This window comes from Tamandua tetradactyla (assembly GCF_023851605.1).
Source record: "Tamandua tetradactyla isolate mTamTet1 chromosome 22 unlocalized genomic scaffold, mTamTet1.pri SUPER_22_unloc_4, whole genome shotgun sequence".
NCBI classification, from domain to species: Eukaryota; Metazoa; Chordata; class Mammalia; order Pilosa; family Myrmecophagidae; genus Tamandua; species Tamandua tetradactyla.
Genome location: NW_027518254.1, coordinates 161,307 through 187,856, shown reverse-complemented (window position 1 = coordinate 187,856; position 26,550 = coordinate 161,307). Strand labels below are relative to the sequence as shown.

At 37.4% G+C, this 26,550-nt stretch overlaps 1 protein-coding gene across 1 annotated transcript; it reads right to left on the bottom strand.

Moving 5' to 3' along the window:
• Nucleotides 1-3,055: 3,055 nt before the first annotated feature.
• On the bottom strand, nucleotides 3,056-3,982 carry LOC143673022 (olfactory receptor 14A16-like). The gene has a single exon (XM_077147408.1). The coding sequence runs from the start codon at nucleotides 3,980-3,982 to the stop codon at nucleotides 3,056-3,058; it is 927 nt and encodes a 308-aa protein (XP_077003523.1).
• Between the last annotated feature and the right edge of the window lie 22,568 nt (nucleotides 3,983-26,550).

The following is a 26,550-nucleotide window of genomic DNA, read 5'->3' as shown; positions in this document are numbered from 1 at the left end:
CATTGATCCTTAGAACAAATTATATATTTATTGTTATTGTTACTTTGTTTGTTTGTTTTCCCAGAACCTACAATGAGTAGGTACACAGGGCCTATAAGTGAAAGCATTTGGATTCAATTTTTTGTACACAAATACAAAAGGGAATTTCTGTTTTACCTTTACAATTTTTGATGAATTACACAAGTGAAATTCCCTATCTTAATTTCACAATTTGTTTATCAACAGATTTACATTCTAGATGATCAATAAATATGTGTAAGGACAAATTGTTTTGAAATAAAATATATACTGTTTATTATTACAAAAATTTTCATCCTTTTAAACTAAAAAAAGAATGTTTTCCTGTTTGCTTTTAATAAATCACACAAGCTTTGCTGCAAACATGTCAATGAAACAATACTTCCTTAACTCTGTCTCTTTTTCCTTTTCTTGTTTTTTTTTTCTGTTTAAAAAACAGGTACAGAATAATAATTATGGCCAAATGGGTATTGGCCATTTTTTCTTCAACTGCATAGCAATTTAGACATAAACCCATCAAATTAGTTAAGTGTATTATATTTATGATCTGGAAAATTAAGAAATTCATTCCTTTTAGACCATATACTCTCCATGGAATTGTAGGGAGTGATATATTTGTGGGTGTGGGCATTTCCCAGAAGCCCAGGTGGGTGATGAGACATGAGGATCTTGTCTGGCCTCATTAGGAACAAAAGTAATCATGGCCAGAGGAGTCACTGGTAGCACATGGGGTCACTGGACCCTTATTATTTGGGACTATGCTTTGTGCCTAAAACCTCCACAGGTGTATTTGCTTTTTGCTTGTTATCAGAGAATCATGTATGAAGAAAATCAGTTAATATTTCATAGTCTTCAATGAAAATGTGCACAAATCTGTTCAGATATAAAGCATACATATTCTCAATGAATATCAATTGATGAATGATCATCAGCATTTTTTGATTGCCCATCAAAGGTAATGAATTACTGATGTAATACTTGCAACAATCTTGGGAATACCTCTCTGAAAAGACTAAAAGTGTGTGAGTATTGCCACAGGATTTACCACAGTAAAATTAAAATCTGAACAATAAAGGATAACCCACACAAATTTAAATTTCATATGGAGTGTTTAAATTCCATGCCTAGGAAATTGTTTAGTAAGGAAGATTTAAAATGGAGCAGCAAATGGTTTAGGCTAGAAACAATTTCCCACTGAGGATGTGATATACCCTATATGATAAACAATAAGTATTAATTGAACTTAATATTGTGTCATTTTAAATTCAGAATGATGAAATTTGTTCTTTATATTAACTGTAATAAAAAAGGACATGATTGAGAAATGTTTCCAGCATTCAGGGAAGTATTTCCTGCTTTACATTAAAAATTCTGCCAAAAAAACTCAAGATCTTCTTGATTTCAGTATAAATACACAATTTTTTACATAAAATTAAAAAGATGTAAAAGGATGTGAATAACATGTAATCAATTAACTACATCATCAATTTGAAGTTATCAAAACTCATAAAGAAATAATTTGACAGATTTAATGTTATCATTCTCAGAAGCTGTGTTATGTAAACAAAGCTGTAATTAAAGGGATAATTAGAGATGAACAATATTTATATGAAGCAATTTTAATATCTATGTCATTTAAAGACACATTCAAGTTGACAATAAATTTTATGACACAGCAGATTAATGAACAACTTAGAATGCAGAATAATACACAGTGAGTAATTATGTTCCTCCACCTGAAGAACAAATAATAAATTACAGTAATCCTTATGAAATATTACTAAGTGAAAAAATACTTAATGAAAATTGGAATATAACTGACAGAATCTAAATAAAATTTATCACTGATAAATTAAATAAAAATTAAAAATTTTTATTAATCTAAATAAAATTTATCAGTGAGAAAATCATATATTCATTGATTTAATGTTGTTTTGTATGCCTAATATATATTAAAACTATGATGTGCTCTGGGGGAATAATTTCAAGACATTTAATAAGCAATAATTGATAACCTTAAAGTTATAGCACAAATGCTTTAGGAAATAAGTATTTATATCTAGTATCATGGTTACTTCAACAAAATTTCTGACATGAGAATAAGTCATGTATACAATAGTAGAAGAGTGACTGAGAAAGTTACAAGATATCTAGCAGAAAGCCAGTCAAAAGCCATCAAAACATGATTTTGATGATTAGGGAGAAATTTTAAATATAGGCAAAATGATAATAGAAATAAAAGGTGACAGTTTTATTTTAAAATACAAATATGATGTTTAAAATGTTAATATTTACATATATTTATTTTGTATATAATATATAAGAAAGTATAATTATGGTAGTAAAAATAAAACATCAAATTAATATTAATTTTATTATGACACTTGGATCATAGTTTCTCTAACATCTTGGGTTCTGATAATTTTCTCTGACAAAACTCTTTTAACATGCATTTCTCCATTTTCCTTTTACAGAAAACCATAAAGTAATATATAAAAAGAAAGACAGCTCCCCAGAAGTCAAATGAGGTGGTAAGATGATCACATTTAATTTTGAAGCAACTTATCCACCAAAGTGGTATATAAATAAAACATTGAATACAGGGAAAAAATAAAAATGAGCCAAAAGATCCTACAAGGTTTTAGTATATGAATTAATGACAATATGAGAATACAGATATGGAGTAGCTTTATGTTTGTGCACTTGTTTTTTCTTATTTTGGGTAAAAATTGATAATGTTTACTTGTCTTTTCTAAGCAAATATGCTTATTTTCATCACATAAAAATATCTAGAATTCAGTTCATGAATACTATTTAAGAAGTGGGTTGGAAAAAAGATCCATAACTTTAGGAATTCTCAAAGTTTAATAATAACAGAGACATGCAATTTCTCTGCTCAATGAAAATACCTAATGAGGCAGTGACCCTTTTTTTGCCTTTTAAATATTTACTTATAAAATTTGGAGGAAAACTGAATTAAATAGTAGGTTTAAACTTGTAAATTATTCTTGCTATTGAAGATTAAGAACAATATATTCTACTTTTTGATGATACTTCTTTCTCTAAACATATGAAAAGCCATCTTCATGGCCTTGTTTCTTAGACTATATATGATGGGATTCAAGGTTGGGGGTACTACAGTGTAGAACACAGAAATTACTATGTCAAAAACAGAAGGGGACCCTGAACTTGGCTTTAGATGGGCAGTGAAACCAATGGAAAAAAATAACAAAATGACCACCAAGTGTGGAAGACAAGTGGAGTAGGCTTTTGACTGGCCTACTTTTGATGGAATATTCCTGACAGTGGAGAAGATATAGATGTAGGAAACAGTGATGAAAATGAAACAGCAGAAATCCAAGATGGAAGTAATGAGGATGGGCACAATTTCTTTCATTAAATTTTCTGAACAAGTAATAGCTAATAATTGGGGAATGCCACAGAAAAACTGATGTACCACATTAGAGAAGGAGAAGGAGAAGGTATCAACTGTGTGCACCACAGCATTCAGAAACCCACCCACCCAAGACACAGCTGCCATCTGCACACATGCGCTCATGTTCATGATGACCTCATAGTGCAGGGGATGGCAGATGGCAGCATAGCGATCAAAGGACATTGCTGTGAGGAGGAGCACCTCTGCAGTTGCTGAAAACACCATAAAAAACACTTGTGCTAGGCAGCCAAGGAAGGAGATGGAGTTGTTGTGGGTCAAGGAGTTGACAATGGTTTTGGGGGTTGTAACTGAAATGAGGCAGAAATCCAGGCAGGACAAATTTTTCAGGAAGAAGTACGTGGGAGTTTTGAGGTGCTGGTCCAAAGCTATTATCGTGATAATGAGGGCATTCCCCAGCAGGGCCCACAAATAAATGAATGAGAAGAGCATTGAATGCAAAATGTACATATGTTGACTAGTAGGAAATCCCATGAGGATAAATTCAGTCACAGTCGTTTCATTTCTCATTACTGCATTCATAATATGTTCAAAATATCAATAAACAAAAAGAAAGATACAAAAATCAACAAATTCAAATCTCACAAGAGTAAAGAGTATACATATCATAATTGGTCTCTACATATGGTAATGTCCTATTTGAATTACTGAACTATTACTTCCATGCACATAGTCTTCAGTGTATTGATCATAACTCATTTATTAGCTAATTTGCTTTCATTTAACCAAATTTAGTTTAAGTTCAAATAAGTCTGTCATTAAAATATTGTTTAAATATTATGTGAAAGATGTTGATATTTGGTGACTTAAAATTTTATGTGGATCTATGAAAACCCTCCCAAACCTTTAGGTAAATACGAATTGACCAAGGAACAAAAGCTAAATTGTTCCCCAAGCTTCCTGTCTCTACATTCTGTCCCATGTTAATTATAATCACAATTTCATTATAATTTCTGAGAATTTGAGATGTAAATAATTCTGAGAAAAATACGAATTATTCATTGTCAGTTTTCCTCGGATACTCCTATAAAATCTTTAGCCTTATTGTCTCTTCAAATCATTCAATTTAGCACAGTTCACAAATTTCAAAATTTTAGTACAGAATTTAGTTAATAGCTTCTTTTGTTTCTTTGTCACAATTCCCAAGTTATTTTCATTTACAGTCTTCTACATAGAATTTCATAAGTAACCCAGTTACAGTAGTTTTCAAATATCCTACAATATATGGGTTGAGATTATTGGCATTGCTCAGCAACTATTTTTTATTTTTTCCCCATTTAAATTTCCCCATATCTAATAAGTTAAATAATTATGTTTTCCCCACAAGCTCCTTTTCCTTTCTTTCTACTATCTATTAAGTATTAAAAACATGACATTATCAACTGCACATCTGAAATACTACAAATATTTTATAACAGTCTCAGGTCAGTAACACAATCAGTTCACCTTCCTTGTATTCCTGTATCACTTCTATACAATTATGTAGGGGGGAAAAGGGAAGATAGAATGGGAACTAAATTCAGATGGCATCTGGGTGATGAAATACTGGATGATTCCTCTTTCAGTGACAGTTTGATGCCTTATATTTGTTCAGAATTTATTCTTCATCCTTCATGTACATTTATCATATATTTGAGAATATACTTTACAATTCGCCTATCACTGGACTCCTCTTAAACTCCTTTTAAAAATATACTTATTCTCTCTCCATGGCATAGATAATGGAAAGAAAACAGTAAATATTGGTTACTAGGTTTGGGAGAGAGGTGATATTAAATAATTTATCATTTAATATCTCTAATTTAATATTCTCCAATTTCTTAGAGGAAAGGAATCCCTAGATTTTATTAAAAAGAAAAAAATGAGAAATTGGTTGTATTCCATTCTAATAGGGTAAATATTTTGAGGGGTATAAAAATGTTTATTATAATAAAATTTGACTTTGTCCATCTCTGCTATTGTTTCTGTTTAAAATATTGTGGATTCTTCATCATAAAAAGTTATTCATTTCCCCTGAGTGTTTGAGTAAAGAAAGGTTAATGACCATTCATGCATATATTTCAAACATCCATACTTATCTGTGTCTTTTAGTGAGAAGAAAATAAAATAGGAAAAATCACCTCCAGCAAAGTTCTTGGTAATTCTGACTCAGTTACCCATCAATGTTAGTATAGGGCTGAATATTATATATTTAAACACAGCATAATTAGTTTTTAACTTTCTTCATGTATTATTTATGACTTTCATTAATCATCATGTTAATTATTGTGATTTCATGTAATATTGAATCCATTTTCTTCATATTGAGCTAAATGAAACACTCCTTAATCATCATATACACTTATAAACCAAGATATTATAAGTATGCCAAGAATATTAAAAAACATAATCTCTTTTGGAATATTTAAGAAAAAGACAAATTTAATATGTTCCCCCTTTGTATTTCATCCCAAGGATGCTGAATTAAATAATTAATTTAATTATTTAACTAAATGCTACATTAAATAATTAGAACACCAGACAGTAATATGATTTTAATATGGTCCTTTTATATTTTCTTATTTTCCCTATTGTTTAAATAAGGACATTTAGCTACTGTTTTATTTCTCAGGTATGTTATATCTAAAATGATTTTTTTTCTACCAAAAAGACTTACTTTTGTACCTCCAGTCCTTATTTCTTCTGAGATTCAGGACAAGTGAAATTACCACAAGCACAGAAGGAGGTTGTAAACTTCATTTCTGTAGAGATACAGAACACGTTTATTTCTCTGAGCATGTAGATGATGCCCATGTAATCTACCTATCCATGTTGGCAGACAGTGTGGGCTGAAGAGCGCGATCATTTTACACGTTACTGCTCTCCCATGGGCTTGGACATCGCCCCAGGATGATAATTTATCAAACTGTTTGATTCTGAAGGGAAAATAGGCTATCTTTGTCTGCACCAACTTTCGTAATTAGTATCAGCCAATAATAAAATCTCACTGAGTAATTAGTGAATCAGTATGTAGATTTTTTTATTCTCTCAGGAACTTGTACATTCAAGAAGAGAACTATAATTAATTCTAGCTTCCAACCACCCAGTCTTTATTTCTTGAGTAGCCTCTATTACCTCCCCTGATCTGCTCATCACATCCCTACCTGAGGATGGTGTGACGGGCAGAAGGTTCATAAAAAACCCATCCCCAAGGAAGGAAGGAAGGTTCCAGGTGACCAGCAGAGGGCAGTGCAGCCCCAGGGAGAGCTGGGTAGGAGAAGATGATGGAGAAAGGAAATGAGGAAAAGGGTTACATCAATGGACACTGCCATTCATGGGATGTATTTTTAGTTTGTACTAGGCCGGGGAGTAAAATCCCGGATTATTTGAGCAGCAGAGTGATATGAGCCAACGTATATTTGAGCTTGACCATTGTCTGATAAAAGTCCAGGAAGCTGACTGGAATTGAGAACACGAAGTAATCGCAGTATTCTTGTTGTGGGGATGTGTGGTTGATGAGCTTGGCAACACAGGCAATGGTCGAAGTGAGAGAAAACACTATTTCTGGGAATATTTAATTGCGTAGCATAAATTTTTTTCCATGTAATAATACCATATTTATTTATTTATATAACCTACATTAGATATTGGTTGAACTATTCTGATTAAGATATTACTTTTTGGCTTTCTTTTTTTAAAAAAAATTTATACCTATAAGTCCATTGCCAGCAAAATAATATTACAATTAATAATAATATTACAATAAAGGGCCAAAGCAATTAAAAAACACATGTTCCAGATAAGCAAGAATTTTATCCTTGATAGTTTTGCTTTGATTGTGTGAAGATAGTAAGCTGAAAATTGGTTTTCATAAATATTGAATATTTCTCCACCCTTCCACCCCAGTCAAATTATCTGTGTTAAAAGATCATCCCATTATAATGCACTGTCAGTTGAATTATTTTTTTTAAATTTTTTTATTGCTGTGTCATCTTGAAAAGTCTCTTTATTTACAGTACTTCGGAATTTTACAAGTATGTGCCATGGTATAATATTTTTATTTATGTTTATAGATTATAGCTTTGACTTCTCACTTGGTCATTTTAAAAATTCATTTCCTTCATTCTGAGGAATAATCTTCTTTTGTTTTACTTTTTGATAATTTTCTTTCCTTTCCTTTTTTTTCCTCTTTCTGGAATTTTATTATTCTTTCTGATATTGACATTATTTTACAAACATTTTTCTTAAAATTTTAATTTCTCTATCCCTCTTCTCTGTATTCTTCCAACTTTTCTGTGGCATGATATTATTTCTGAGATACAATTTTCACATATTAAGAACGCTTTCATTCTAAACTTGGGAGACACTATCTCACATGTTTTAATTGGAGGGATTCTCCTTATTTTTTCTGTGATAACATTTATATGAGTTTTTGGTTTTTCTTCTATTATCTGCAATGTTCATTTATTCTTGGTTTCCTTTTCCTATCAGTATTATTTTTCTTTTATTCTGCATAAAAATTAGAAACATTCCACAAACACATGATAGGACCCTAAGTTTATCTTCAATATTAACAGTAGGAAATGTATTGGAAGTACAATGAGCATGGACTAAGCTTGTGAGCAGTTTAACTTCACTGATCAAGGCTAAGGGATTTTAAGGGGTCTGAAATATCAGTTATTTCAAGAAGTAATTTCCTTCAGAAAGTCATTCCCAAGGATACTCTCAGTGGAGTGTTACCTTAGTCATTAGCATTCTTCAAACATCTTTAGAAGGAATTAAGGGATTCACATTATATAATATCTGAACTCTCTTTTCAGTGTATAGGTCTTATCTACAGATTCCTCTTTATAGAACATTTTTTCTCCAGGTTGATGATTCTCTGCCTCAAACTCTGCAGCTTCCAAATGCCACTACTTCTGTCTGAAGGATAGTGAGTTCTTCTCTCCTGAGGTGGAGAGCAGATGTGGACTTCTATCCCCTTTTGTATGAACTCTCACCATACAAAAGTGCCAGGTATTTCCCCTTTAATTTCACTCTTATTTAATTGTTTTAGGGGAAGAAGTAGAGATAAATGACTGTTTTAAATGTCATTGTAACCCAAACTATGTATTTCTTAATTTCATTGTATTTTTCCTACTTTCATTTGTATTTTTCTTGTCTAATGCATGCAAAACTTTAGTATTATAACAAAGTAAAATGCTGACTTGCACAACTAGACATGGGAATGTAAATAATTTCATAGTGCCACATTAGTTTGCCAAACACACATTATTTTTTATAATTTGTGATGAATTAAATATAGGAATCAATTCTCAGGGAGTGGATTTGTGATAGAGTGCACATACTATGAATCCTGAATAAAAGTGATAGAAAAATATTGTATTAATTTGGAGCTGTTATATGCCCCAGAAAAGGCAATCTGCTGTGGGTGGGACATTTTAATTAGGTGGTATAAACTGGGATGTGATGTAGCCCATTCAAGGTGGAATCATTCATGAGAAGATAAAAGGCAATGACATTTGGAGAGAACCTTGAGAGGAAGGGCCAGAGGAAGGGAGAGAGGTGGTCAGAGAGAGAGAAATAGAGAGAAATGGAAGAGAGAAAGATAGAGAGAGAGAGTGAGTGAGAGATTTAGTTTAGAGAGAACCACTAGGAGAGAGCTCACTGAGGGAGATAGATCCACAGATGCTAAGAGAGATCCCATAGAAACACTGGGAAAGAGAGTCATTGAAACCAGAATACAGAAGAGAAGGACCAGCAGGCATTGTCATGTGCCTCCCTAGCAGCGTTTCCTGAAAAATGGTATCTTTCTCTTGATGTCTTAATAAATCCCCATTGAAAAGTCAACCGTGCTCTGTATACTTCATTCCAGAAGCTTTAACAAACAAAACAAATATCATGAAAGTTTTTGTACTGTGAGGGCAATGATATAATAATTGCCCTATTTTGAAGATTTAAGACTAGAGGCCAGCTTTCCAGTTGTTACAGCATTCTTGTGCTCCAAATTCAGGGTTTAAGATATTACTGTCATATGCTGTTTTGAGGCTGTTGTGTGTCTCCAGAAAAGCCATGAACTTTATCCTAAACTAATCTTGTGGGGCAGACCTATTGTTGGGTAGGATGTTTTTTATTAAATTGTTTCCATGGAGATGTGATCCATCCAAGTGTGGGTGGGATCTTTTGATTTGGTGGTTTCTATGGAGATGTAAGGTGGTTTCAAAGTGAGTCTTAGTCTACTTAATGGACTCCTTTAATAGGGAACCACTTTGGAAAAATCTCAGAAACAACACAGAAGGAAACATCTGGAGATTCAGAAAGAAAATGCCACTTGGGAAGCTGTTTGAAACCAGGAGCCAAAGGACTAGCAGATACCTATCATGTGTATTCCCAGCTGACTGAGGTGGTTCAGATGTCATTGGCCTTTCTTGAGTCAAGGTATCTTCCTATGGATGCTTCAAGTTTTGACATTTTAATGACATTAGAACTGTAAAACTGTGTTTTAATAAATCCCCTTTATAAAAGACCACACATTTCTGGTATATTACATTTTGGCAGCATTAGCAAACTAAGACGCATAGAAATGAATTAAGAGCCAAGAGCATGAAAATGAATGAAAGGGTTTCCATGTTATTCTAAGTAACAGTGTTTGAGCATGATAGAAGGATAGTAAAATTAAACAAAACTTAAGCTATGACCGTGTTGTTTGAAAATATTATGTACCCCGGAAAAGGCATGCTTTAATACTGATCCAGTCTTGTGAAGGCACTGTTTCTTTTATTCCTGATTCAATGCTCTAGGGCAGAAACTTTTGATTACATTATCTCCATGGAAATGTGGTTTGTCCAATTGTGGGTGTGGCCTTGACTAGAAGGAGATGAGACTCCATCCATTCAAGGTGGGTCTTGATTAGTTTACTGGAGTCCTTTAAAAGGGGAAATATTTTGAAGAAACATCAGAGCACAGCCAAAAGAAAGAGCAGATACAGGCACTTGGAGAAGAATTGCTTCAGAGTCCACATGAGACCCAGGGCACAACAGACGTTGCCATGTGCCTTCTCATAAAGTATTAAGCATGCAAGAACCCAGAGTTGTGTCCCAGAGGAGGAGCTTAGCAATGGTACAGAATTTTGAAGTTAGGAACTCCCACAGGAAATAAAGGATGAAAGCTATGGAGTCCTGCAGCTTGGATGCTAGCCATGCTCGTTCCCAGCTGACAGAAGTGTTGCAAATGGCAGTACCATTTTTTGAGTGAAGGTAACCTCTTCTTACTGTCTTAGTTTGGAAATTCACTCAGCCTTAGAACTGTAAACTTGTAACTTATTAAATTCCCTGTTTATAAGCCATTCTAGTGTGGTGCAAAGGTGGCTCAGTGGCAGAACTCTCATTTGCCATGCCAGAGACCTTAGTTCAATTCCTGGAGTCTGCCCATGCCAAAAAAAAGGCATTCCATTTCTCATATATTGCAATCCAGCAGCCTAGCAAACTGACATGGATTTTGGTACTAGGAGAGGGGGGCTGCTATGGTTGGCAAATATTTAATGTGTTGGAACAGCTTTTTAAATGTTGTATTAGTTAGGGTTCTTTAGAGAAACAGAATCAAAAGGAAATACTTGCAAATATAAAATGTATAAAAGTGTCTCACATGACTGTGGGAACACAGAGTCCAAAATCCATATGGCAGGCTGTGAAGCCAATGATTCCAATGGAGGGTCTGGATGAATGCCACAGGCAGGACAGGCTCACCAGCTGAGGCAGAAAGAGAGATTGTCTCTTCTGAGTCCTCCTTCAAAGGCTTCCACTGATTAGACTGAGCCTTACTCATTGCAGAAGACACTTCCCTTGGCCAGCACTTGCACAACCAGACAAACAGGTAACTCCACTTGGTCAAGTTGACACATGAACCTGTCATGGTCAGGTTCATGTGTCACCTTGGCCAAATGGTGGTTGGGCAAGTAATGGCTTGTCTGTTGCGATGAGGACATTTGATAGAATTAAATCATGATCACGTCAGCTGCATCCACAGCTGATTCCATTTGTAATCAGCCAAAGAGTCATGTCTTCTGCAATGAGTGATGCCTAATGTAAACACTGAAAGCCTTATAAGGAGGATTCAGAAAAGACAGACTCTTCCCAATTCATGGAGTGAGTTGGCAAGAGAGATAGTCAAAATAGCACCATTCGATTCTCCTAATGCTTCACTTGTACAAAGGCAGGATCTGGGGGATAATGTTTTTGACACCTCTATAGAGTTTTGTAGAAATAAGAGGTATAGAGATGTTGGTTGGTTGTTGTTATATACACTGGCTGCATTAAGGAGTGAAAGGGATGGTCTTTAGGCTTCAAATGAGAAGCTTCAGCATCGTCTGACAGATATAGACATTTCTATGAGTATCCTGAAGGAAAATCTTATTTCCTTTAGCCATAGACTCAAGATCTCTGAAAATCAGACTCAGAATCTTATTGTTAGAGTAGAAACTTTACAATGTAAACTGCAAGCTCACTCTTGCATGGTGTCTGCCGTTAAAATGAGGGCATTGATTGGAAAAGAGTGGGACCCTGAAAAATGGCATGGTGACATATGGATTGATAATGATGTCAGGGGTGAGGTCAAAACCTAGATCATGCTGAATCTTCTCTAGATAACCCTGTAATAATTTGCCCTGAGGACATAACCACCTCACTTCCAGCCTGCCTTGAGAAGTTAGCCACCCAACTTCCTCCTGAAGGGATTAGCCCAAGAGTGATTGATCCTGTTTCATCAAATGAAACTGCAAATGAAGGCCCTGAATCAAATGGTTTGGGAGATATTTGTAATTCTTTTCATGACCCACCACCACCACCCCTCATTTCTTCCAGACCTATAACTAGACTAAAGTCCCAACAGGTCCCTAAAGGTGAGGTACAAAGTATCACACATGAGGAGATACATCATACCACAAAAGAATGTGTGAGTTTTCCAATTTATATAGACAGAAATCAGGGGAATATGTGTGACAATGGATTTTAAGGGTGTGGGATAAAGGTGGGAGGAATATAAGACTGGATCAGGCTGAATTTATTGGTATGGGCCCACTAAGCAGAGATTCTGCATTCAATAAAACACACCTTTTTTTTCTTTCACCTAACAATACTCAACTGTCCTGCAAATAACTGGAAACACATTAAATTTCTCCAGAATAGGTTGCAAGTCCTTGCTTAATATTCATTCTTAAACTTGATATCTTACAACTTCAATAGTAACAGGAACAAAACAGCATCATAGTCCTCATTTCTGTAACTGATCACGTGGTCATAGTTCATATTTATCATTACCTTCTACCCATTCCATGTTCCCTTTACCCTCAGCAAACACTTTAGCTGACCATGGTTCTTTGCCTGGTGGGGTGACCCCAACCTTCATTCCTGAAGTTTCAGACCCATTGGTAGTCATGCCTGGACTGGGCTCTTGCAGTTTTCCATTGATTTTGCTCACAGAGCATGGTCACACTAAAAGACTCCCTAGGGGATCTCCTATATTCCAAGAAAACTCTTCTTTACCTGATTGGGTAGTTGCATTTATATTTCCCCCTGACAGTCAGTGTTAATCACCCCAGACAATAATGCAAACCCCTTCTTGGTTTGTTGATCCAGGGGCATGAGAAGCCCAAAGTGACCAGGTGGCAGTCTTAGATTCCAGTTCAATGAAATCATTGTTGTTTCTCCTGATGGAAGCACTCCCCCATTTGGGATTAAAACCTGTAGACCAGCAGAGCTCAGGTTCAAAGGGACAGGAAACAAAAATTTCCTAGTGGATCACTAGGGGTAAGAGTGAGTGGTGCCACTCCCATTTCCACCCCTTGGTTGTTGGACCCATGTTTCCTGGCTATGGGAGAAACAGCACCATACAGTGGACATTGATTCAGAGCATATACAGCTTCCTGGAGAACATTACCCCGGTCTTTCAAGGTATTGCCACCTGTTTGGCATCATAAGTGAGTTTCAAAAGGCCTGTCCACCATTCTATCAATCCAACTGCTTCTTTATGATGGGGAACATGGTATGATCACAGAATTCTATGAGCATGTGCCCATTCCTACACTTCATTTGTTGTGAAATATGTCACTTGTTCAGAAACAATGCTATGTGGAATACCATAAAAATGGATAAGACATTCTGTAAGCCCATGGAGGTAGTTTTGACAGAAGCATTGCTTGCAGGGAAAGCAAACCCATATCCAGAGTGTGTGTCTCTTCCAGTTAGAACAAATCACTGGCCCTTCCATGAAGGGAGTGGTCTAATGTAATCAACCTGCCACCATGTAGTTCACTGGTTACCTGGGGGAATAGTGCCATATAAGGGGCTGAGTGTGGATCTCTGCTTCTGGCAAATTGAGTGCTCAGAAATAGCTGTAACCAAATAAGCTTTGGTGAGTGGAAGTCCATGTTGCTGAGCTCATGCATAATCTCCATCCTTACCACCATGGCCACTTTGTTCATAATCCCATTGGGCAGTGACAGGAGTTGATGGGGAAAGAGGCTGACTGGTATCCACAGAATGGGTCATCTTATCCATTTGATTATTAAAACCTTCCTCTGCTGAAGTCACCCTCTGGTGTGCATTCACATGGGACACAAATATGTTCATGGTTTTAGCTCACTCAGGAAGTGGGCTAAAATCCACATACTTCTTCCCCAGGCCTCTTTGTCATCAATTTTCCAATTATGGTCTTTCCAACTCCCTAAACATCCAGCTAAACCATGGGCAACAGCCCATGAGTGAGTATACAAATGCGCCTCTGGCACTGCTCAAAGTTCCACCCACTGGGAAGATTTCCCCTCACCACTGTCCTTCAAAGAGACATTCTTGGTTGTAGTGCTGCAGCTGTCCACTTTCGGGTGGTACCTGCATATCATGCTGAACCATCTGCAAACCAGACCTGAGTTTTCTCTTCTTCAGTCAATTCACTGTACTCCTCAAGAGGCCATAGCTCTGGTCTGGGAAAGAGAAGGTAATGTGGGAGGAGTAGAAACCATGGACATTTGGGCCACTTCTTCATGTAACTTACTTGTGCCTTCAGGACCTACTCTGGCCCTATCTCATATATACCATTTCCATTTTACAATAGAGTGCTGCTATGCAAGCCCAACTTTATGGCTTGGTGGATTAGACAACATCCAGCTCATGAAAGACAACTCAGTTCTCATAGTAACTTAGTGGCCCATGGTTAAGTGTTCAATCACTACAGGCCAAAAGCTGGTGCTCAAAAAGAGAGTAGTTACCTGCAGCAGATGGTAAGATTTTGCTACAAAATCCTAAGTGTCTGCATTGTGATACTCCTATAGGGTCCTGCGAAGTCTCAGACAGCATTTCTGTTTGCCACTGACACTTCCTGCATTATTGGATGTGCTGGATCATACAGCCCAAGTGGCAGAGCAGCTTGCACAGCAGCCTGGACCTGTCACAGAGCCTCCTCTTGTTCAGGTCCCCACTCAAAATTAGCAGCTTTTCTGGTCACTCGATAAATAGGCCAGATTAGCACACCCAAATAAGAAATATGTTGTTGCCAAAATCCAAAGCGACCATCTAGGCATTGTGCCTCTTTTTTGGTCATAAGAGGGGTCAGATGCAGGAACTTCTCCTTCATCTTAGAAGGGATATCGTGACATTCCCCACACCACTGGACACATGGAAATTTCACTGAGGTGGAAAGTTCCTGTATTTTTGCTGGATTTATCTCCCATCTTCTGACATGCAAAAGCCTTATGAATAAGCCTATAGTGGTAGCTGCTTCTTGCTCACTAGGTCCAATCAACATGATATCATCAATATTATGGGCCAGTGTGATGTCTTTTGGGAGGGAGAAATGATCAAGGTCCCTGCAGACAAGATTATGACATAGGGCTGGAGAGTTGATATACCCCTGAGGTAGGACAGTGAAAGTATATTGCTGACCTTGCCAGCTAAAAGCAAACTGTTTCTGGTGGTCCTTACTAACAATTATTGAAAAAAAAAACATTTGCCAGATCAATAGCTGCATACCAGGTACGAGGGGATGTATTGATTTGCTCAAGCAATGATACCACATCTGGAACAGCAGCTGCAATTGGAGTTACCACCTGGTTGAGCTTACAATAATCCACTGTCATCCTCCAAGACCCATCTGTTTTCTGTACAGGCCAAACAGGAGAGTTGAATGGGGATGTGGAGGGAATCATCACACCTGCATCTTTCAAGTCCTAAAGAGTGACAGTAATCTCTGCAATCCCTCCAGGAATCTGGTATTGATTCTGATTTACTATTTTGCTCAGTAGGGGCAGGTCTAGTAGCTTCCACTTGGCCTTTCCCACCATAATAGCCCTCACTGCATGAGTTTGAGAGCCAATGAGAAGATTCTGCCAGTTACTCACTATTTCTATACCAATTATACATTCTGGAACCAGGCAAATAACTACAGGATGGGTCCAGGGGCCCACTGTATCCACTGTGAGATGGACCTGAGCTAAAACTCCATTGATCACCTTGCCTCCATAAGCCCCCACTCTGACTGGTGGACCAGAGTGATGTTTTGGGTCCCCTGGAATTAATGTCACTTCTGAACCAGTGTGTAATAATCCCCAACATCTCTGATCATTTCCTTTTCCCCAATGCACAATTACCCTGGAAAAAGGCTGTTGTTCTCCTTGGGGAAGACTTGGAGGAAGATTAATAGTGTAAATTTGTGGCAGTGTAACAGAGTTATCCCTCAAAGGGACTTGGCCTCCCTTCATTCAATGGGCTCTGTGTCTGTAAACTGTCTCAAATCTGGAAATTGATTAAGGGGGATGACTCTGTATTTTTGTAATTCTGGTTAGACTTCTGTTCACTTGACCTAGAACTCTTTTGTTTATACAGCTCAAACAAGAATTTAGTAGACTGCCCTTCTGTTGTATTTCTAGGTACTCCATGATTTACGAGCCAAAGCCACAAATATCTGTGGTCATATAATTTTGATACCTGCTTTGAGTTTGCTGTTTATTGTAATAGCCACATCTACCCTGTCTTTGTTGACTAAGTACTGCCACCAGGTTTCTGCCAAGTCGCGATCCCATCATCCCCAATGTGTTTAAGGATTCCAGCTCAGTAACAGGAATTCCTACAGTAATATCTGATCTACAGAGAAGTGCAACCACAGAGCTCTTCAGAGATGATGTTGCTGGTCTCACAAATTTATTTCTCACTGTTATGATAAAAGGTGCATACTCCAGACACTCTTGGGGTGTAAGAGCAGGCTTTGCATGTTAAATCCACTCTAACATTTCAATCTCTCTTTGTGTCTGGATCCCCTCATCTACATTATACCAGGGCAGTTCTGGCATTTCAACCTCAGGTAATGCTGGTCACCATTTGATCCATGTTTCAACCAGCTACCCAAACAAACTGTTAATACCCCCTCATGCTATAACATCAAATGCAGAATCTCTGCTTAGTGGGCCCATATCACTACATTCAGTCTGATCCAGTCTTATAGTCCTTGCACCATTTTCCCACATCCTTAAAATCCATTGCCATGCATATTTCCCTGATTTCTGTCTATATAAATTGGTAAACTCACACAGTTCTTTTGGAGTATAACGCACCTCCTCATGTGTGATACTTTGTACCTCACCTTTAGGGGCCTATTGGGACTTTAGTCTAGTTATAAGTCTGGAAGAAATGAGGGGTGGTGGGGGTGGGTCATGAAAAGAATTAGAAATATCTTCCAAGACATTTGCTTCAAGGCCTTCATTTGCAGTTTCATCTGGTGAAACACAATTAATCACTCTAGGGATAATCTCTTTAGAAGGAGGTTGGGTGGTCAACTCCTCAAGGCAGGCTTGAAGTGGGGCAGCTATGTCCTCAGGTCAAACTATTACAGGGTTATCTAGAGAAGACTCAGCATGATCTAGATTTTCATCCTCATCCTTGACATCATTATCAATCCACATGTCACTATCCCATTTTTCAGGGTCCCACTCCTTTCCAATCAGTGCTCTCACTTTAATGGCTGACACCATGCAAGACTGAGATTTCAGTTTGAGTTGCAAAGTTGCTACTCTAACAATAAGATTCTGAGTCTGATTTTCCAAGATCTCAAGTCTACAGCTACGGGAAATAAGGTTTTCCTTCATAATACACATAAAAACATCTACATCTGTCAGGCAGCACTTAAGCTTCTCGTTTGAAGTCTTAAGCCCATCCCTTTCACTCCTTTAATGTAGCCAGTGTATCTAAAAACAACCAACCAACATCTCTATACCTCTTATTTCTACAAAACTCTGTAAAGGTGTAAAAAACATTATCCCCCAGAGTCTGGCTTCGTACAAGCGAAGCATTAGGAGAATCGAATGATGATATTTTTAAGATTCTGTTTCTTAACAACTGCTGCTGATACCAAGATGTATTAGTTAAGGTTCCCTAGAGAAACAGAATCAACTGGGAACACTCGCAAATATAAAATTTATTAAAGTGTCTCACATGACCATGGGAGCACAGAGTCCAAAATCCACAGGGCAGTCTGTGAAGCTGATGATTCTGATGAAGGGTCTGGATGAACTCCACAGGAGAGGCTCATCAGCCAAAGCAGAAAGAGCACCTGTCTTTTCTGAATCCTCCTTAAAAGGCTTCCAGTGATTTGATTGAGCATCACTCATTGTGGAAGGCATTCCCCTTGGCTGATTACAAATGGAATCAGCTGTGGATGCAGCTGACCGATTATGGTTTAATTCTATGAAATGTGCTCATCACAACAGACAGGCCAGCACTTGCCCAACCAGACAAACAGGTACCACCACTTGGCCAAGTTGACACATGAACCTGACCATGACAAATGGGTAAGGGGAAGACTCTGGAAGAATTATGTGAGGTTTGGTGGAGAAGGCTTAGAATGTTTTGAAGTGACTGTTACTGGAAGTGTGGACTATAAAGACACTTCTCATAAGGCTTTAGAAAGAAACAGTAATGGGATCATTGCAAACATGGACGTAATCAGCCAACTTAGAAATAGACAGGATTAGAGTACAAGTTAACTGGAAAGGATTTCTGGAAAGTCCTAGTCATTATGATTCCTGCATACTGCATAAAAAACCAACACAAGCGCTGTGGGATTTGCATAGATGTGACCACTTCCAATCTTGACTAAAAGGGAAAAATTGCAGGAAAAATGACTCAGAGGCAGAATCATGGAAGCTAAGTTTTGGAGCCAGGAAACCTCATACCTGAAAAGCAGGGCCACCCACACATGTGGTGAGAGTGAATTTGCCCTTTAAGCAGAGCCTTCCACTTCATTATTCAAGAAGAATTGTGCCATCTCAGGCCTCAGAGAGGGTGGGTCACATCAGCAAGGTATGTGAGCTCTGGAGAGCTTGAGTATGTACTCCAGAAATTGTAGGGACTCCAGGTGCTGCTCCAATGCATGGATCAGGTAGAGCCAATAAAAGGCAGTTCCCTCAATGAATCCCAGTGTTGAAATGCTTCCCAGCATTTGGACACAGAGAAATGCCACTGTGTAGACCCTGGAAAGGGTGAGAATGTTGTTTCCTAAAGCCCAGTTATAAATGACTCTCAGACTTTGAAATTGAATGGAATTTGCCCTGCAGGTTTACAGAACTGTTTGGGCCTGGTGACTCCTGTGTAGTTTTTACTTTTTCCCTATAGGAATGGAAATACCTATAACTGTTTTTTCTTTGTATATTGGCAGCAAATAACTTGTACTGAGTTTCATTTGTCTCTGGACCAGAGGAGAATTTTTGCCTTAGAATAGACAATGCCTGTAGCTGAACTTGAAAGATTTTGTATTGGTTTAAACTTTGTATTGTATTTGTATTGTTACTGAAATTGTTTAATGCTTTTTGATACTGTGTTGGAGTGAACATGCTTTTGATGTGGAAAAAAACATGTCTTTTGGGGGTCAGGAAATTGGAATATACTTGTTTCAATCTATTAAATATCCCAGAAGCCATGCTTTAATCTTGATCCAAGCTGGTGGGGGGGGGGGGCAGCTGTTTCTTTTAATCCTAATTAAAAACCATAGGGTGGAGACTTTTGATTAGATTAACTCCATGGAGACGTGACATGCCAAATTGTGTTTGTGACCCTTTGATTAGATAAAGATGTGACTCCACCCATTCAAGATACATCTTGATAAGTTTACTGGAGTCCTTTGAAAGGGGAAACATTTTGAAGAAACATCACAGCAGAGGCAAAAGATACAACAGATGTAGCCACTTGGAGATGAGTTGCTTCAGAGCAAACATGAGACCAATGGTTGGACCAAGGGCCCCACATACATTTCCAAGTGTCTTCACATGAGATATTAAGAAGGTATGATCCCAGAGATGTGTCCCAGAGGTGCTAGGTGAGGCCCACAGGTGCCAAGCAGTGAACACAGGAAACACAGACTGAAAGCAGTGGGTCCAGGAACAAGGGAACAGCAGATGCCAGGGCATTCTGGATGGAATCATCCTTTCTAGAGTGAAGGTAACCTCTTCTTAGTGCCTAAGGTTGGACAGTTTCTTAGCCTTAGATCTGTAAACTTGTAACATACTAAATTCCCTCTACAAAAGCTGTTCCATTTCTGGTATATTGCATTCTGGAAGCTTAACAAACCAGTACAATAACCTACAACTAAATAAATAAATAAAATCAATAGCTAATTGGCAAATAATAACAAAAAGATAAGTAATATAGATTCATATCTTCATGCATTAAGGAAATGTAAAATTTTCCAGCAACACTTTTAGATCTATAATTGCATCATCCATTATGTCCACATTTATGTCAAAATTATGTTCTAATGTTCAGTACACATCATTCATTACATATATCCTTTTAAACTGAAGTAGACTTTCTTTGCTCTTTATCAATCATATTTTGAAGAGTATAGGCTATTTATTTTGAAGAACACCCATCAACTCAGTGTGGTGAGTGACAGAAGTGTTTTAAGGAATCAACAGAGAGACTGACAGAGAGAGACATAGAGAGTGCTGATTGGAGAGACTCCCTGGAAAGAGTGGTGAGATTCTGTTAGAGAATGCAACCAGTTTTAAGGACCACCAAAACGAGATTGCTGGAGAATAAACATCCTAATTTGAACTTAATTATCTCTATCTGATCTCCTAAATCTTGCCCTTTTAGCAATCCAAGACTGGCAGACTTCAGAGAACAAAGCAGCCTGGAGAATGATAAATTTTGGATCTGTATAAATAAGAATTAATATCCTGCAAATGACTTTAAGATATATTTCCATGTATCTAGGTTGTGACAAATTGATCTTTCTGAACTCATGGAGTCATATCTTTTATGATTTTAAGAGATGTCCATCATTAACAATAAAAGCTACCTCTCTTTCATATCTTCTTTCTCTGTCATATACATTAACTGATTCTATCTTGTTGTAGCATGTGTGTGTATGAGTGTGTGTGCATGACTATGTGTACATGAAATTTCATTTCCTTCTTTGTGAAATGTTTGGGGTTGTTTTTCATATCTACCTTTCATTAACTATTTTAATATTTTATTTTCATTTCATTTAATCTTTATTCTAAACAATAATCTTCAATTTTATGAGATCCACTTAATTCTCTTTCAAATGTGTGTAGCCAATTATCATCTTATTTGGCCCTTAATTTTCTTTTTCATTTTTAAGCACTTTAACAAATAAATTTATGGCACATGTCTTAATTTCTGATTGCAACAATTTCAATTTAATGACTTCCTGCATATTGGAAAATCTGTTTTTATTTATAATTCCAAAATACATTTGGGATGCAACACCTTTAATTTACATTATGGTGGCTTTGAGCTGTGTACCCCAGAGAATTTGTTTTTAAATTAAATTCATCTCTGTGGGTGTGAGTCAATTATAAGTAGGACCTTTTGATAAGATTACATCAGTTAATGTGTGGCCCAACCAAATTAGGATGGATTTTAATCCTACTATTGGAGTCCTTAACAAACTGAAAAAATATGGACACAGAGAGAAAGCGCTATGGAAACAAGAAAATGAATGTCAATAAAACACAGAAGAGAAGGGAAACTTCAGGAAAAACTACCAGGTGCATTACCATTTGACAGAAGAATCCAGAAACAAGGATCTCTGCAGCCAACTCCAGATTATCAGTCTGCAATTAGAAATCATCACTTCAATGATGTCTTGAATTTGAATTCTCCTAGCCTCAAAACTGTGAAGTTATAAATTGCCATATTTTCAACCCATAGCATCATGTTTGCTTGAGTAGCAAAGGAACAAAAACAAATTTTGTTACCAGGAAAAGAGAGGTGAGGCTATTGCAAATAATACAAATGTTTAAATGGCTTTGGAATTTGGAAATGGGTAGAAGCTGGAATAATTGTTAGATGCTTGATAGAAATGGCCTAGATTGCTTTGAAGAGACTGTTTGAAGGAATACAGACATTAAGGCAATGAGTCCTTAAGTGGAAATGATGAATGTGTTATTGGAAACTGGGAGAAAGATGATCCTTGTTTTAAAGTGGAAGATAATTGGCAAAACTGGATTCTGTCATCATATTGAAGACAGAACTTGAAAGTGATGGACTTGAACTTTTCATTGTGAGGGTTTCTAGCTAACTGTGGAATGTATACACTGGTTTCTCCTTACAGGTTATAGTGAAATGTGAGAAGAAAGTGATTAGCTGAAAACTGAACTCTTAAGAACAAAGAACTCATAAATTTACGCTTTGGAAAATTCTGAGCCTATCTAGATGTGTGCTCTGAAACTAGGACCAGAAACAGCTCTATCAAGACCTCCTTGAGCTTCTAGACAATGATCCCCTACAGTTAAATTGACCATGTGATAAGTCAGCATTGCAGTGAACGTTAGAACTTGAAATGCTTTATGCAAGAAGGATCAATTTAAGGTTATTCTGTCTGATGATTTGGATCCCTGTGAGCTGCAGGTATACCCAACAAAATTTCTCCACAACTTTGTGGAACAAATGTTGGGGCCTGTGTTCTGGCATTTATGGAAAGCCTGGATGTTACCCTAATGTGCAGAGAGTGTTAGCCTTTTTCATGTCATTCTGTAAACCTTGGCCATCAAGGTTTGGAGAAGGTGAGGCCTTTAACTCAGAGTTTCAGGAGAGCATGGCTATTGTAAACAAACTGCAAATAATGGCAATTACTGCTTCTTCAGGATTGGAAGACAAACATCAATCAATAGATGACTCTCAGACCTTGAAATCTAATGGAGTTTACCTTGCTGTATTTTGGAATTGTTTGAGACCCATGACCCCTACTTTCCTGCCAATTTCCTGTTGTTAATGGTTTAGCTGGATGGTCAAGGACTTGGAAAGAACATAATTGGAAAATTGGTGACAAAGAGGTCTGGGGGAGAAGTATGTGGATAGACCTTTCTGAGTGGGCTAAAAACATGAACATATTTGTGTCCCATGTGAATGCACAGCAGAGGGTGACTTCAGCTGAGGAAGGTTTTAATAATCAAGTGGATAAGATGACCTGTTCTGTGGATACCAGTCAGCCTCTTTCCCCAGCAATTCCTGTCATTGCCCAATGGGCTGATGAAAACAGTGGTCATGGTAGTAGGGGTGGAAGTTATTCATGGGCTCAGCAACATGGACTTCCACTCACCAAGGCTGACTTGAATGCAGCCATTGCTGAGTGCCCAGTCTGCCACCAGCAGAGACCCACACTCAGCCTCCAATATGGCACCATTCCCTGAGGTGACCAAGGATCTACATGGTGGCAGGTTGATTATATTGGACCACTTCCTTCATGGAAGGGGCATAAATTTGTTGTAACTGTAATAGGCACATACTCTGGATATGGGTTTGCTTTCCCTGCATGTAATGCTTCTGCCAAAACTACCATCCATGGGCTTACAGAATGCCTTATCCATCATAGCATTGCTTCTGATCAAGGAACACACTTTACAGCAAATGAAGTGTGGGAATAGGCACATGCTCATGGAATTCTCTGATCTTACCATATTCCCCATCATCCAAAAACAGCTGGACTGATAAAATGGTGGAATGACCCTTTGAAAACTCAATTACAGTGCCAACTAGGTGGGAATACCTTGAAAGTCTGGGCTAATGTCCTCCAGGAAGCTGTATATGCTCTGAATCAGCATCCGCTGTATGGTGCTGTTCCTCCCATAGCCAGGATCCATGGGTCCAGGAACCAAGGGGTGGAAATGGGAGTGGTACCACTCACTATTACCCGTAGTGACCCACAAGGAATATTTTTGCTTCCTGTTCCTGTGACCCTGAGCTCTGTTGGTCTACAGGTTTTAGCTCCAAAATGGGGAGTGCTTCCACCAGGAGAAACAACAATGATTCTATTGAACTGGAATCTAAGACTGCCACCTGGTTACTTTGGGCTACTTATGCCCAACTGGATCAACAAGCTAAGAAGGGGATTACATTACTGTCTGAGGTGATTGACCCTGACTATCAGGGGGAAGTAGGACTGCAACTACATAATGGACATAAAGAAGAGTTTTCTTGTAATACAGGAGATCCCCTAAGGCATCTTTTAGTACTACCATTCCCTGTGATTAAAATCAATGGAAAACTGCAAGAGCCCAATCCAGGCAGGACTACCCATGGGTCTGAAATGTCAGGAATGAAGGCTTGGGTCACCCCACCAGGCAAAGAACTATGACCAGCTGAAGTGCTTGCTGAGGGTAAAGGGAACATGGAATGGGTAGTGGAAGAAGGTAATGATAAATATGAACTTAAACCATGTGATCAGTTACAGTAACAAGGATTGTAATGCTGTTTTGTTCCTGTTATACTATTTAAATTGTAAGATATTAAGTTTAAGAATGAATATTACCCAAGGATTTGCACCTTATTCTGAAGAGACTTAATGTGTTTCCAGTTATATGCAGGACATTTGAGTTTTGTTAGGTTAAAGAAAGAATGTATTTTATTGTTTTTATTTAGAAATTAGGTATGATATAAGGTGGTATGTATAGCTGCCAAGTTGACAAGGGGTGAACTGTCATGGTCAGGTTCATGTGTCAACTTGGCCAAGTGGTGGTACCTATTTGTCTGGTTGGGCAAGTGTTTGCCTGTCTGTTGAGATGAGAACATTTCATAGAATTAAATCATGATCATGTAAGCTACATCCACAGCTGATTCCATTTGTAATCAGCCAAAGGGGAGTGTCTTCTGCAATGAGTAATGCTTAATCTGATCACTGGAAGCCTTTTAAGGAGGATTCAAAAGAGACAGGCTCTTCCTGTTTCAGCTGGTGTGCCTCTCCTGTGTAGTTCATCCAGACCCTCCATGGGAATCGTCAGCTTTACAACCTGACCTGTGGATTTTTGGCTTTGCATTCCTGTGGTCATGTGAGACAGTTTTATAAATTTTATGTTTGCAAGTGTTCCCTCTTGATTCTGTTTCTCTAGAGAACTCTTATTGTATACACCCTCTTATTGTAGGTCTATGTAATGTGTTAATCTTAGCTGGTGTATGGCAACTCTATGCAATTCAACAGGGTTATTCTGATCCCTGGTGCTTATCCTTGGCCAAACTTGAACTTCTGGCCCCCAAACCAAGAGACAATAAGTGCTTATTATTTAAGCCAACCCATTGTATAACTTAGTCCCCATGGTGCTCTAGAACACACACACACACACACATTTGTAAAAGCTATAGAAAAATGTGCAAATTGATCATTTGCCCCTGACTTCTGTTAGGCTATCTTGGTATCTGGGTATTTGTCTGTTCACACATTCTAGCTCTATCTATGTGACTAGAGAGTCATAAATTCCCACATTTCGAATAAGACTGTTGATTTCCTGAGTCCAAATAACTCCCAGGCTTCTTGGCTGTATTCTTGGGAGGAAGCATGTCTTGTTTGATGAAGAAAGTTCAAGGAAATCTATTCTTGTATACATTGGACCTTGGTAGTGTTGAATTAAGCTTTCTTGGTCCTGATGCACTATATCATATTCCTTTAACTAATACTTCTTAAGTATACATTGACAGATTGTGTTTTTCCCATTTCTAAATGAACATAACTGCATAACTGCCAATATAATATTTGCTTCATCCCCAACATTGTATTGAGAAATGTTACTGGATAAAACACAGGAGATACTCCTGTTATTAGAAAATTTTGCCATCACATGATATATGATTTTCCTACCTCTTAAGAAATATTTGCATTGACTACATTCCTGTTTTATATCATTTTAACTGTTATGAAATTTCAATTGATATTGGAGAAATAGTTGCTTTATTTTTTAACCCTGATATTTAAATTGTACACAGCATTTATAAAATAAATTTTATAATTATAAAATAAATTATAAAATATAATCTAAAATGAATTTATTTAAAAATTTATAAAATAAATGTTGCTCTTAATTCTCTATTCTCATAGATCAGTAGAAGGGAATTCATTAATATGGCATTGTTTTATATGTAGCTTATCTGTATTCCCTTGTGGAATTATGTCTAAATTCTGGCACAAGGAAGTTGGAGGAAAAGGGAGTTAGAAATCAACGTGGTGAACTCTAGCAGATAACAGCATTCTCTGGAGAAATGCAATCAACAGGGAACACTTGCAAATATAAAATTTATAAAAGTATCTCAGGTGACTGTGGAACACAGAGTCCAAAACCTGCAGGGCAGTCTGTGAAGCTGATGATTCCAATGGAGGTTCTGGACAAACTCCACAGGAGAAACACACCAGCCAAATCAGGTAGAGTCTGTTTCTTCTGGATACTCCTTTAAAAACTTTCAATGATCAGATTAAGCATTACTCATTGCAGAAGACACTCCCCTTTGGCTGATTACAAATGGAATCAGCTGTGGATGTAGCGTACATGATCATGATTTAATTCTATGAAATGTCCTCATCTCAAAAGACAGGCCAGCACTTTCCAAACCATACTAACAGGTACCACCACTTGGCCAAGTTGACACATGAACTTGACCATGATAGGGGGTAATACTTCTATTCCTGTAAATATAATATAAGAATTATCTGTTATCAAGAGCTTTTATCATGATCAACTTCTCCAAACCTGTCTTCATGACCTTGTTTCTAAGGATGTAAATGATGAGATAAAGACAACAGGGTAACAGGTTGTGAAAACAGGTAGAAAG

Bases quoted from the DNA above. Each gene is read 5' to 3' on its own strand.
- LOC143673022 (XM_077147408.1), bottom strand. From the start codon at position 3,982: ATGAGAAATGAAACGACTGTGACTGAATTTATCCTCATGGGATTTCCT.